Genomic DNA, 14360 nt, shown 5'->3' on the forward strand with positions numbered 1-14360 from the left:
ACCAGTAGCCTTGTAACTGCCCCACCTGTCTGGGTGTTACTTCCATATATGCTCATTCTGGCTCAAATATTGTATGACAATCATTATTAGAAGGTTCTACGAAATAGGCAATCTCCTTTCTGTACAAATTAGAAACTTCATTGACAATAAAAACACTTCGTAAAAATGGACAGTTCCCTACCTTGAACACCTCAAGCTGCTGATTAATTGTCTCCGTTTCCATGCCAACAGGACCTTGTGACTCTTCATGTTCTTCAGCTTTCTGGAGCAGAGTAGAGAATTCTTTCAATTTGCTGTAAAATTCTTCAAGACGCTTAATTGTCCCTTCAACCTGCTCTTCTCTGGCTTGGGCTCGGTCCAGTAACTTGTTGCATTGTTTGCTTAAGGCCTCCAAGTCCCTTTTGATTCCAACAAGGTCAGGAGAGGTTTCTTCTGTGGCTAACATCATCTTGCAGGTTTTATTGGCATTGTCGTTGCTTGCTATGAGGGCTTCTAGTTTCTTTAGAAAGGCTTTTATAGTTTCCTTTTGCTTTTGCAATGTTTCTGCATCTCTCCCCACTGGAGCCATGCTATCCAGTTCATCATCAAACTCTGCAAACTGAGAAAACATTTCTCGAATGGTATTCTGGAAATGCCCAATGCCCTGAAGCTTGGTTTCTAAGAAAGAACACTTTTCATCAACCTGCTGACTTAGTGCACTATGCTCTTGAGCTATGGTTTCCGCTTGTAATAAAACATCAGAGGTTCCCTTTGAGTCTGAGGCCTCTACCACAAGGTCCTGTGCAAGTCTTTTAGCCAAATCTACCTGATGCTTCAAGGCCTGAAGTGATTTCTGCTGAGTCTGCAACATGGTCAGGTATTTGTTACTGTAAGCCTGGGGTCCCAGAGAATCATAGATATCTAGCTGCTCCTTTGCACAGTGAAGCTGCCTTTTAGATTCTTTGGAAACTTCTTGAAATTCTTTAAACTTCTGAGCCATGTTCTCTAGAGAGAATTTCTTACTGTGAAGTTGTTCAGTGACCATGTCCACCTTCTGGATCAGTGACTTATTCTCATCTGTAACAACTTCTTTATCTATCTCACAGACACTGAGCAAGCTATTGGCTGTGTTGTTCAGTAATTCTACCATACCAAAGTGTTGGTCCATTTCCTTCTGCAGAGACTTTAACTTGGCAATAGAATTCTCTCCTTCAGCAGGATCCAAGCAAAATTTTATTTCCTCCAGGTTGTTTTGGCATTTGTCTATCCATGGCCGGAGAGTCTCCACTTGCTCTTTATACTTAAGGGCTTTTTCCAATGAATCTTTTAACTTGTTTTCTCTTTCTTTCACCTGCTTATTAAATGTATCCCAACTGGTTTTAATTGTATTAAGCTGTAACTGTAAGGCTGCCTTCTCAGACCCTTGTGTTTTTAATAACAGATTTTCACCTTCTGCAATGGTTTTTTCATAAATATGAGACTGAGCAGTCAAAGTTTTACTAAAGTCTTTATGATCTTTAATTAACGACTCCAAGACATTGAGTTTGGCGGATATTGGATGAGACTTGTTTTGCTCTTCTTTCTTTGTATCTAGCCAAGCCTGAAAATCTCTAGACATTTGCTGAAATTGATGAGAGCTTGCACAGGCTGACTGAAGGTGCTGGACATGACTCTCTAGAAATAAAATTACAAGATATGTTTATTTTATATCAAAATGTTAATTTAATCTATGAAAAGCCAAAATAAAAATCTCTGAATATATAGAATTGTTGAAAAGCAAGGGCTTTTAGCATTGACTATAAGAACTACAAGTGAACTTAAGATATTGACAAAGGGGAAAAGAGGTAAGAGGTAGGCACAAGAAAATACACAATCAAGAAAAGATGCAGGAGACAGATGAGAGGGGAAAACAAAGAATAAGGAAATAAGTAAAAATGCGTCAAGGTGCAGGGAGTGGCCACGCCACACATCATCTGCTGTGCTGGTGTCTTCTCTATTCTAATATGGAGAAGTGATGACGGCCAAGTTCTCAATTATGTTGATAAATAATCCATCTGTTATCAAATATGACTTTTTCACATCTATGACTTTTTTTTTTTTTTTTGAGGCAGAGTCTCACTCTGTCGCCCAGGCTGGTGTGTAGTGGCGTGATCTCGGCTCACTGCAAGCTCCGCCTCCTGGGTTCACGCCATTCTCCTGCCTCAGCCTCCCGAGTAGCTGGGACTACAGGCGCCTGCCACCACGCCTGGCTAACTTTTTGTATTGTTAGTAGAGATGGGTTTTCACTGTGTTAGCCGGGATGGTCTCGATCTCCTGACCTTGCGATCCACCCGCCTCGGCCTCCCAAAGTGCTGGGATTACAGGCGTGAGCCACTGCGGCTGGCCATGTCTATGACTTTTACATATTATGGAGGCAACATAATGTAGCACATAAAAACTACATGAGTTTGTATCTTGGTTTAACCTCTTCAGAATTGGAAAACCCCAGGCAAATGATTAAACCTCTAAGCCTAATTTCTACCACTGTGAATTGACAATATTAATGGTAGGTGCTGTACAGATTATAGTACATGTAAAGTTCTTAGTTTAATACCTATCACATAAAAGTGTTCATACCATTAAGAATAATAATGATAATAGCTGATATTTACTATTGTTAATATCATGTCAAACAAAGGAATAAGTCTGAAACAGTTGCTGTGATCAGTAAATCCCATCAATTAAAAAGCATAACTTGAGTATTTACTAGGTGCAAAAAACTAGAAACTTTTCAAACAGAACAAACTTAACAACAAAATGTGCCTTTCTTCATCAGGGCTTTCTGAATTCTGATAACTCACTGCTACCTCTGACAAATATCAACACATCTGCCACAGAATTATAGCCACAGTGAGAGAGGAAAATAGTGACAAATGCCTCTCTTTGACACATTTCTCTAGAAAAGTTTTCTATGACCGCATAGATAAAGTAACAGCAGATGAGAAGATGATGCCAAGCCTTTTACTAACTATTCATGTTTTTTTCTGGCAAAATAAGACTGTCATACAGCAAAAAACATTTACATCTTTTAAAAACCAGTTTGGGGTACCTGAAATTTTAATAGGCCTTCAGGAAGTCAATTTTGCCAATAGATTATATGTGTAGAATGACCCTAACATTACATATGCCTAGGAATACAAAACTGCTCTCTGAGCTCCTATATTCATCCTCCTCTTCACTGATGTTAACAGTGGGGCAGAGTCTCTTTGGGGTCCTGGATTATTGGCAACATCTTGGAAATAAGCAATATATGACATCTATTTCTGACCAGGAAATACATGTATTAAAAGTAGACAAACCTGCTTTCTGTTCAATATCCTTAAATGATTTTAAGATGCCTTCTAGCTGCCTACTAAGTTCTGCTTTCAAGTACTCTTCTTTAACCAGTGCTGACAAATCCTCACAGAGTGCCTGGGCCACTTTTATCTGCTTCTTTTCCTGCTGTATTTCCTGCTTCATTTTTTGGGCTGTTTCCAACTGTTGGTTCATAGCGTCAGGGTGCGTGCTCACAGCCAGACTGCTGCTGAGTTTATTATCCAAGTCACTCAGTTTATCAGAAAGGCTTCTCAGCAGGCTTTGATACTGTGTGCTTTTAACAATGGCTTGGTCAATCCAGTCACATCTGTCACTCAATTGCCCTGTTAGGCTATCCCATTTTTGGGTCACAGCTGCCAGTTGCTCTTTCACAATCCCATGTAAAGAAGGGTCTTCTCCAGGTCTGCTCAGAATGCCCTGACCAGCTGCTGTGAGCTGTTCATATTGAGGTTTCCGAGTGGCAAATTCTTGCAGCAGAATCTAAGGTAACAAGGGTAAATAAACACAAGTTATCATATAATTGATTGTAGAAAACACAGATTTGGTGTCCACACAGACAGAAATGGTAATTATTTCTCTAGTTTCTGTTTTTTAGTTATTACTTTCCTACTTTTTACTTAAAGGGCAGTACAATTATCTTCAATCCAAAAAACTATGGTGCTTCACAGAGATATCCTGTCTAGACTAATCCTATCCCCTTAAAGGAAAAACCTGGACAAAATGAACAAAAATTCATGTGTGAATTTTCATATGAAAAGAGAAACACTGCTGTTAGACAAGTTCACACTGCACTTACACCAAATTTGTTTTTACCCATTCATGTTTTTGTCTTTGTACGATTTTTGGAATACCCTATGGAATTTTATATTAAAGAAAACACACAGTGATAAAGGTGTTAGAATATATTAACTCATGATGCACTGATTTACAAAGGTTTTTGTAACATAAAATTTATTGATGTTTACAGTCTTCATTATAAAGGTTTTAGCCAACAAATCATGCTGCTCAGAATGTACAGACTCAACCTGACTCATAAAATGAATGATCCAAAAAATCTCATTCTTTTAGTATCATATTTTATCTATCTTTTATACTTTTATCTATATTTTATTTATCTGTCTATCTCTGGGAGACTACCAAGAGTAGAGGCAATTATTTCTCCCCAGATATTTACTTTTATCTTTTGTTTTTATTGTCTTTGGATTATGAACAGATATGAACTCAAACATCTGACTTTTACCAAAACTTATTTGAATTTTCAGCTTATAAAACAGCCTCCCTGCTCTAAAGCCAGTACTCATACATTAAAAAAACTAACTGAAACCACCACTGAGCTTCTGCTATTACACCTGACTATAAAAACATTAAACATTAAAAAATAAAACTCTTTTTTTGGATTTTTTTCCCTTGTGGATTTATCTGCTTTGTAACTAGACTCATCTAACTAAGACCCTGTGTTTCAGGGTTCCCTCTCTGCTTCCCTTATTCTTTGTCCTCTTCTTGTTCTCTCTGTCCCCCATCAGAACTCAACTGGATGAGTTTTACAAGTTTCATTATCTACTACCATAATCAAAATAAATAAAACCTCAAAGGAGTAATTTCTAAACAGTAAAAAGTATATACTAGCCTCTCATAAAGATATTACTTAATTGCATTAATACTTCAAAGAAGGCCCTTTTAACAGGATCCGTACCACCCACAATATGACTGAAATAATCAGGAGACTTGGCCCATTCATGGGCTTCAAGGAGGCCTCTAAGATGCCTCATAGCTTTAGTTCTCTGGGGGATTCCCACTAATATCAGGACAGTATCTTATGGGCATCTGAAACATTACACATATACTTCAAAGCAGTTAAATAAAACACCTACTGACCAAAGTTAATATATTTATAATGAAAACATTGGTCTCAGTAACTCAAATTGCTGTGCACGAGAGACAGGTTATTAGGTAATACTCACCTGCACTTGCTGCCTTTGCGTGTTTAGCATATTTGGGTCAATTGACAAGGGCCCAAGAACACTGACCATAAGTTCTTTTTCCACAAGCCACTGTTTCAACTGGGCCTCTACAGTCTGGAACTGGGTTAGATTATTGGAGGATTCTTCCAGTTTTTGTTGTCTATCAATTGTTAATTGATTGAGTTCTTGCCACTTAGAATCTAAAAGAAAAACAATGAAACTGGTGTTTGATTTTTTTTTTGCATTTAACATGACTATGTCTATGAGGACTGTATGATATGATTCAAAATGATATATAATGGCTATAATCCCATTTTTATGACTCTTGTTACATAGTTACTTAAAGGACTAACCTAAGATTTTATAGGTCTGATGGTTGTATGTTAACTGAAGTATAGGGAAAAAAATTGTGAATATGATTTTAGAAGGTATTGTAGAATATGGAATATTCATTAAAGCAGACAGGATTCTAAGATCTCTTGTTCCTTCTATAAGTCCTATAGAGTGTGTTTATTAAACTATGACTTACTAAAACAATGAACAATAATCCTTTTAATATAAAATCTTCACTTATTCATTCTAGGCAAATTGCTCCCAAATTTGTATATCTATCCCATTATTCTTTCCCATTCAAATTACACACTAACAACCAGCTGCTGGAAAGTTCCAGTAGGAAGTCTGACCAATTAAACTCAACATTAAAAAATAAAACTCATTATATTCCTCTCAAAACTGGTGGACTTTTATGACTTTTAGATTTCTTTCAAAGGTTATCTCTTCTCCCATGTCATAAAGATGCAATAATTCAGAAAATGCTTTTATGAGCTTCCTAACTCTATTATATCCTTGATCATAAAACCTTAAAGCCCTCCTTTACATTCTCAATGCCATAACTCCATTTTGGCCTTCATCATATGTTTTTTTAAATTATTTGTATTTTTTAAATTGATATATAATAGAAATGTATTTTTAGAGTGCATGTGATAATTTAACACAATCCATCCAGGTGATGAGCTAACAGCATCATGTTTTCCTAGACCAGTAGTTCACACACTTGAGCTGCATTAAGAATCACCTGGAGGCATCTTTAACACAGATTTCCGGGCTCTGCCTTGAGTTTTTGATTCAGTAGGTCTGGAGTAGTATCTGAAATTCTGCATTTCTAAAAAATTCCCAGGTGATGCTGTTGCTGCTGATCCCAGGAGCACATTGGAGAACTAATGACCTAGTCTGGCAGTCTTCTAACTAGTATCCCTGCTATTAGTGTTTCTCAACTGCAAGCCACTTGTTTCTAATACAATTTCCCTAAAAAGTGTCACTTTTAAAACTGTCACTTCCCTGCTCAAACGCTTCAACAACTAACTCCTCGTTACCTAGACAATAAAATCTGAAGACCTTTGCCTGACATTTGAGGCCTCCCACAATCTCTGAAGGTTTGTACTCTGAGATGATCCTCTAATCTAGCCCTGATGATTTCACCCTTGTAATCCAAACAGGCTTCTGCTCACACAGGTCCTATGCCTGAGATTCTATACCTCCTCCCCATACATCCCAACCCTATCCTTCCTTTACATTCCATTGGATTTACCCTCTGCTAGGAAGCCTTTTCTGTTCTCTCCATCCTCAAGACAGTATGCTCCCTGTAGTCAAGGGTTACTAATCAGAGCACTTCTTCCAGCACTTCAACATAGTCACTCAATAAATATTCACTGATGGTGTGATCAGTTGATTTGAGAGAGTTTTCATTTAGCATAACACACTAAAGGAATGACTTTAATAGAACACAATCATTGAAACCTTATCTAATAACATCATTCCATATGACATTTTCTGGTCAAACACAATCTCACAACAAAATAATGCCATTAAAACAATAAATCAGGAAGGAAAAATATAAAAGCTCATCAAGAAGGTTTTCTGAACTACATATTCCTCATTCCCATTCCTATTCTAAAATAGTTTTTTTTACATGATATTACTTGGGTTTGCTAATACTCTCCCCAAGTAATTCTGAGATCCTAGAAGACAGCCACTGAATTAGGGGCAAATTAATTACAACTTGATAGGAATCTCTAAAGTTGGATTAAATATATCTCTGAACATGAAGATCCCTTAGGGTAACCTTTTTCAAACTAAAATATACTTAGAGATTTCTACATTTATCATAGCACACCTGACTCTAAAGGAAGGACAATATTTAGTAATGGAACAATTGAAAGTAAAATAGTTATTATAATCATAGTATGTATTTACATAGCACTTAATATGTGCCAGGTACTATTTGTTTGAGGCATATTCAACTTAACTTATTGGGTTCTCCAAATGAAACTACGAAGTGGGGAAAATTATTACCGTTCTCTTATACTCATTTTCTTTTTTTTCTACCCCCTTTACACTCATTTTCTACATCATTATAGTAATAAAAATTGGTAAGACAATAGGGCTTATAAAGAAAATTCTGTACCTCTGAGGAGCAGTGTATGCTCCTCTGTTTATACAAGGACAGAATGTGGGTAGGAGGATAATTTTGGATAAAAAATTGATTGGGGAAGAGCAGAAAAGCAAAAAGCACGGAGCAGGAGGGGTCCCAGAAGTAACTGCACGAAGGAGAAGGGAGCACACCTTTTCCAGATGAATGAAAGAAATATTTAAAATATAATATAGCTTGGAAATATATAAAGCATAATAAAGCACCAAAAGCTAGTAAAAAGTAAAGAAACATTAATGAAAACAGGTACTCAATGCACAGCACTTCATTAACTAGTATCTACATTCTTCATAAAAATAAATTTAATTACTGTGTTTACCGTAAAAAACATAAGATATGCCAATTTTCTGCACAATATAATTTGAAATGACACTTTATGCAAAAAATAGATTCTGAAACATTAAAGCAAATCCAAAAATAAGTGACTCTGTTGAATGTTTTCTGATGAAGATTATGATTAACATGAAAAATGATTGCACTTTTCTTCACAGGCGTTCATCTAAGTAATGCAACATACCTATTTCTGTCAACATCTGTTTCCATCTGGGGGCCTCAGGAGTATCTGGGTTCTCCTCCAACAGCTCTGTCAACTTGTCTTTCAACTCCTGTACTTTGTTTACATTCTGCTTCAGTTCTGCCTCAAATGACTAACAAAGGAAAAATAATAATAAACTATGCAAACAGCAAAAGACAAAAATACAATAATGATAGAGGATTTTTTTTCTCTAGAATGACCAAAAGAGGAAGAAATCTACTGTTAAATGCTGTGGTGGGTGAGGGCCTGGATTTTGCAATTAATTATTTTCCTTTCCTCTTCTTAGCTCGTGTTCAACTGTGTGATAAAGGAATCCCCACAGAGGAACACTAGGACTATGGAGATAATGACTCTTGTCCCCATTAGTGAGAAAGAATTTCATATTTTCAAACAAGCCACTCTGGAATAAAGAAAGATGACATCAGTAAATTTTAATAAGTAAGAAAATCAGTCTCAATAAAGGCTGCCAGAAGTGGAGAATCTACACATGAATAAGCACTTTTTTTGGGCAACACATTATAGAATTCAAATATAGGTTGTTAATTTGTAGAAATTTTGCCATCATTGCCACCATTATATAAAGCCATTTTCCCAACCTTGGCAGCTGTAGAAAGAAATACTATCTATTAAATAAAAGGAAGGCATTAGCACCCTATTTTTATACAACAGAGAATAGATCTCTCATACATTTAGCCCTTAAATAAATCTTTTCTAATAGCTGACTGGTTAACATCCCAGGCTTACACTGATTTAAAGGTGGCAAAGTGGCTTACACCAAACAGTTTGCTAATCTATAACGTGGCTGTGCCCAAAATTTTTTAAAAAGTATCAATCTCTACAGAAAGGCACATTAAACAAAACTGTCAAATTATGTGCTAAAGTTTATAGAGCTAGAAAACAGAAGAGAGCTTCTGACTACCAGAGCTCCGTTCCAACTGCTAATCCATTCTCTTTCATGTCTTCCATAGGTGCACCCACAGAATATACCTTATTCTGCTCAACTTGAGTCTTCACAGCTTCAGTATCTGTAGGTGCAGGTGTCTGATGCCATTTCGTTGCAGTTTTGTTCATTTTCTGTAACCACTGCATCATTGCACTTGATTCTTCCTGAGCCTTTTGCAATTTGGAGAGTTTAGTGTTCAGTTCTGCTATTTTGTCCTTGAGTAAGAGGCCAAGATCTTCATAATCATGACTTATGTCAGTCATGTCCTTTTTAATGGATGTTAAACCTAGGAGTAAGAAAAACAACTATATTGACATATTTTCAGGACATTCGGAGCAGAGGTCTAGAAATAAAAGGTTTTTTTACAAGATATTTTATAACGTCTAGTTTGTCACTATTAAGCCTAGTATGATAAAGTCATAAATGTTTTAGAAATAAAAGGTTGGATCATCTTATAATGCTATTTGATCACAAATAATTCAAGAAAATTGCATAATACAAGTAAAATAAAAAAGATATCTTAAATGTAATAAAAAACACAAACCACAAAATGTTACTTAGCAATATCTCAAACACCAAACTCAATAAATCAAGTCAAATAATGTTATCCCAAGTGACAAAATATCTCAAATTAACCAAAAAGCAAGCAACAAAACCAAGAGTCAAGTTGAACAACTTGATTTTATTCATTTCAGATACACAAAACTGCATAAAATGTTATATAAATATAGTATCTATGGAGATTGTGACTATTAGACCAAATACCATTGTAATTCAGGCTTGAAATTTCAATATAACTACTGTTTGCCTCTAAGATTTTCTCTCATTAAAAAAACACCAAATTACATTAATCAATAACAAATTAAAATTAATATTCACCTTTATTTGCCCAAAATTCCTCAGTATTTGTGGCTGTTCCTTCACCATTTAATATTGCTCCACCTGCAAAAATATTAACACTAAAATAATCACAGAGTTTCATAGCATTTCTATACATTAACAGTAGATGGCATTAAATCAAACCCCATCAACAGTCATCACTTTAAAATGTTACTGCTATTTGAAAACATAAAATACTGACTCAACTTCAAAATCAAATGAATGTCTAAAATTTAAATATCAAACAATATCCTCTCTTCTATGTAAAATTTATTCTTAAAGTATTGTCTTAAACACTACCACTTCAGTATGTTTATATTATATAAATTAATCATTAAATATTAATTCAACAAAATTTTTGTGATGAAATCGCTTTATCATAATAAATTCCTCTATTCTAGGAAGAGTCATATTTATTAAATTGCATTTTAGAGCAATAAGTGGAAGTTAGTTTTTTTTTAATTTGTATTTATTTTTATTTATTTTATTATATTTTAAGTTCTGGGATACATGTGCAGACTGTGCAGGTTTGTTACATAAGTATACACATGCCATGGAGGTTTGCTGCACCCATCAACCCATTATCTACATTATTTCTCCTAATGCTATCCCCCACTAGCCTGCCCACCCTCCAACAGGCTCTGGTGTGTGATGCTCCCATCCCTGTGTCCATGTGTTCTCATTGTTCAACTCCCACCTATGAGTGAGAACATGCAGTGTTTGGTTTTGTGTTCCTCTGTTAGTTTGCTGAGAATGATGGTTGCCAGCTTCATCCATATCCTGGGAAAGGACATGAACTATCATTTTTTTATGGCTGCATAGTATTCCATAATGTGTATGTGCCACATTTTCTTTATCCAGTCTATCATTGATGGGCTTTGGGGTGGGTTCCAAGTCTTTGCTATTGTGAATAGTGCTGCAATAAACATAGGTGTGCATGTGTCTTTATAGCAGCATGATTTATAATCCTTTGTGTATATACCCAGTAATGGGATTGGTGGGCCAAATGGTATTTCTGGTTCTAGATCCTTGAGGAACCGTCACATTGTCTTCCATAATGGCTGAATTAATTTACACTCCCACCAACAGTGTAAAAGTGTTCCTATTTCTCCACATCCTCTCCAGCACCTGTTGTTTCCTTTTTAATGATTGCCATTCTAACTAGTGTGAGATGGTACCTCATTGTGGTTTTAATTTGCATTTCTCTAATGACCAGTGATGATGAGCTTTTTTTCACGTTTGTTGACCACATAAATGTCTTCTTTTGACAAGTGTCTCTTCATATCCTTTGCCCACTTTTTGATGGTGTTGTTTTTTTCTTGTAAATTTGTTTAAGTTCCTTGTAGATTCTGGATATTAGCCCTTTGTCAAGTGGATAGGTTGCAAAATTTTTCTCCCATTCTGTTGGTTGCCTGTTCACTCTGATGATAGTTTCTTTTGCTGTGCAGAAGCTCTTTAGTTTAATTAGATCACATTTGTCAATTTTGGCTTTTGTTGCCATTGCTTTTGGTGTTTTAGTTATGAAGTCTTTGCCCATGCGTATGTCCGGAATGGTATTGCCTAGGTTTTCTTCTAGGATTTTTACGGTTTTAAGTCTTATGTTTAAGTCTTTAATCCATCTTGAGTTAGTTTTTTTATAAGGTGTAAGGAAGGGGTCCAGTTTCAGTTTTCTGCATATGGCTAGCCAGTTTTTCTAACACCACTTATTAAATAGGGAATCCTTCCCCTACTGCGTTTGTCAGGTTTGTCAAAGACAAGATGGTTGTGGATGTGTGGTGTTATTTCTGAGGCCTCTGTTCTGTTCCATTGGTCTAAATGTCTACTTTGGTACCAGTACCATGCTGTTTTGGTTACTATAGCCTTGTAGTATAGTTTGAAGTCAAGTAGCGTGACACCTCCAGTTTTGTTATTTTTGCTTAGGATTGTCTTGGCTATACGGGCTCTTTTTTGGTACCATATGAAATTTAAAGTTGTTTTTTCTAATTCTGTGAAGAAAGTCACCGGTAGCTTGATGGGGATAGCATTTAATCTATAAATTACTTTGGGCAGTATAATTATTTTCACGATATTGATTCTTCCTACCCATGAGCATAGAATATTTCTCCATTTGTTTGTGTCCTCTCTTATTTCTTTGAGCAGTGGTTTGTAGTTCTCCTTAAAGAGGTCCTTCACATCCCTTGTAAGTTGGATTCCTAGGTATTTTATTCTCTTTGTAGCAATTGTGAATAGGAGCTCACTCATGATTTGGCTGTTTGTCTATTATTGGTGTATAGGAATGCTTGCGATTTTTGCACATTGATTTTGTATCCTGAGACTTTGCTGAAGTTGCTTATCAGCTTAAGGAGATTTTGGGCTGAGAAGATGGGGTTTTCTAAATATATAATCATGTCATCTGCAAACAGAGACAATTTAACTTCCTCTCTTTCTATCTGAATACGCTTTATTACTTTCTCTTGCCTGATTGCCCTGGTCAGAACTTCCAATACTATGCTGAATAGGAGTGGTGAGAGAGGGTATCCTTGTCTTGTGCCGGTTTTCAAAGGGAATGCTTCCAGCTTTTGCCCATTCACTATGATATTGGTTGTGAGTTTGTCACAAATAGCTCTCATTGTTTTGAGATACTTTCCATCAATACCTAGTTTATTGAGAGTTTTTAGCATGAAGGGGTGTTGAATTTTATCGAAGGTTTTTTCTGCATCTATTGAGATAATCGTGGTTTTTGTCATTTTATTGTGGAGGATAAGCTTTTTGATGTGCTGCTGGATTCGGTTTGCCAGTGTTTTATTGAAGATTTTCGCATTGATGTTCATCAGGGATCTTGGTCTGAAATTTTCTGTTTTTGTTGTGTCTCTGCCAGGTTTTAGTATCAGAATGATGCTGGTCTCATAAAATGAGTTAGGGAGGAGTCCCTCTTTTTCTTTTTCTCTTTTTTTTTTTTTTTTGTGATGGAGTCTTGCTCTGTCACCCAGGCTGAAGTGCAGTGGCGCGATCTCGGCTAACTGCAAGCTTCGCCTCCTGGGTTCATGCCATTCTCCCGCATCAGCCACCCAAGTAGCTGGTACTACAGGCACCTGCCACCTAGTCCAACTAATTTTTGTATTTTTAGTAAAGACGGGGTTTCACCATGTTAACCAGGATGGTCTTGATCTCCTGACCTCATGATCCAACCACCTCGCCTCCCAAAGTGCCAGGATTACAGGCGTGAACCACCGCACCCAGCTAAGAGTTCCTCTTTTTCTATTGTTTGGAATAGCTTCAGAAGGAATGTTACTAGCTACTCTTTGTACCTCTGGTGGAATTCAGCTATGAATCTGTCTGGTCCTGGGCTTTTTTTGGTTGGTAGGCTATTAATTACTACCTCAGTTTCAGAACTTATTGGTGTATTCAGGCATCTTCCAGATGTCAGCCGGAGCTCTCCTGTATGAGGTGTCTGTCGACCCCTGCTGGGAGGTGTGTCCCAGTCAAGAGGCACGGGGGTCAGGGACCCACTTGAGGCGGCAGTCTGTTCCTTAGCAGAGCTGGAGCGCTGTGCTGGGAGATCCGCTGCTCTCTTCAGAGCCATCAGGCAGGGACGTTTAAGTCTGCTGAAGCTGCGCCCACAGCCGCCCCTTCCCCCAGGTGCTCTGTCCCAGGGAGATGGGGGTTTTATCTGTAAGTCCCTGACTGGGGCTGCTGCCTTTTTTTCAGAGATGCATCGCCCAGAGAGGAGGAATCTAGAGAGGCAGTCTGGCTACAGCGGCTTTATTGAGCTGTGGTGGGCTCTGCACAGTTTGAACCTCCCTGGCAGTTTGTTTACACTGGGAGGGGAAAACCACCTACTCAAGCCTCAGTAATGGTGGACACCCCTCCTCTCACCAAGCTCAAGCACTCCAGGTTGACTTCAGACGGCTGTGCTGGCAGCGAGAATTTCAAGCCAGTGGATCATAGCTTGCTGAGCTCCATGGGGGTGGGACCTGCTGAGCTAGACCACTTGGCTCCCTGGCTTCAGCCCCCTTTCCAAGGGAGTGAATGATTCTGTCTTGCTGGTATTCCAGGCGTTACTGCAGTATCGAAAAAAAACTCCTGCAGCTAGTTCAGTGTCTGCTCAAACGGCCACCCAGTTTTGTGCTTGAAACCCAGGGCCCTGGTGGTGTAGGCACCCAAGGGAATCTCCTGGTCTGTGAGTTGAGAAGACCGTAGGAAAAGTGTAGTATCTGGGTCAGAATGCACCATTCCTCAAGG

The 14360-nt window shown here is 37.5% G+C and overlaps 1 protein-coding gene across 18 annotated transcripts in view; it reads right to left on the bottom strand.

The window, feature by feature from the left end:
• Nucleotides 1–14360, bottom strand: part of DST (dystonin) — a 1587602-nt gene that overhangs the window by 92332 nt on the left and 1480910 nt on the right. For all 18 annotated transcript variants that reach the window (XM_050788752.1, XM_050788754.1, XM_050788765.1 and 15 more), the window contains 6 exons: nt 10140–10202; nt 9305–9546; nt 8300–8429; nt 5295–5494; nt 3318–3813; nt 182–1653 (listed from right to left, as the gene is read on the bottom strand). In XM_050788752.1, the coding sequence (XP_050644709.1) occupies nt 182–1653; nt 3318–3813; nt 5295–5494; nt 8300–8429; nt 9305–9546; nt 10140–10202 (2603 nt within the window). The remainder of the gene's footprint in view (nt 1–181; nt 1654–3317; nt 3814–5294; nt 5495–8299; nt 8430–9304; nt 9547–10139; nt 10203–14360) is intronic.

This window comes from Macaca thibetana, chromosome 4, assembly GCF_024542745.1.
Source record: "Macaca thibetana thibetana isolate TM-01 chromosome 4, ASM2454274v1, whole genome shotgun sequence".
In the NCBI taxonomy this organism is placed as follows: Eukaryota; Metazoa; Chordata; class Mammalia; order Primates; family Cercopithecidae; genus Macaca; species Macaca thibetana.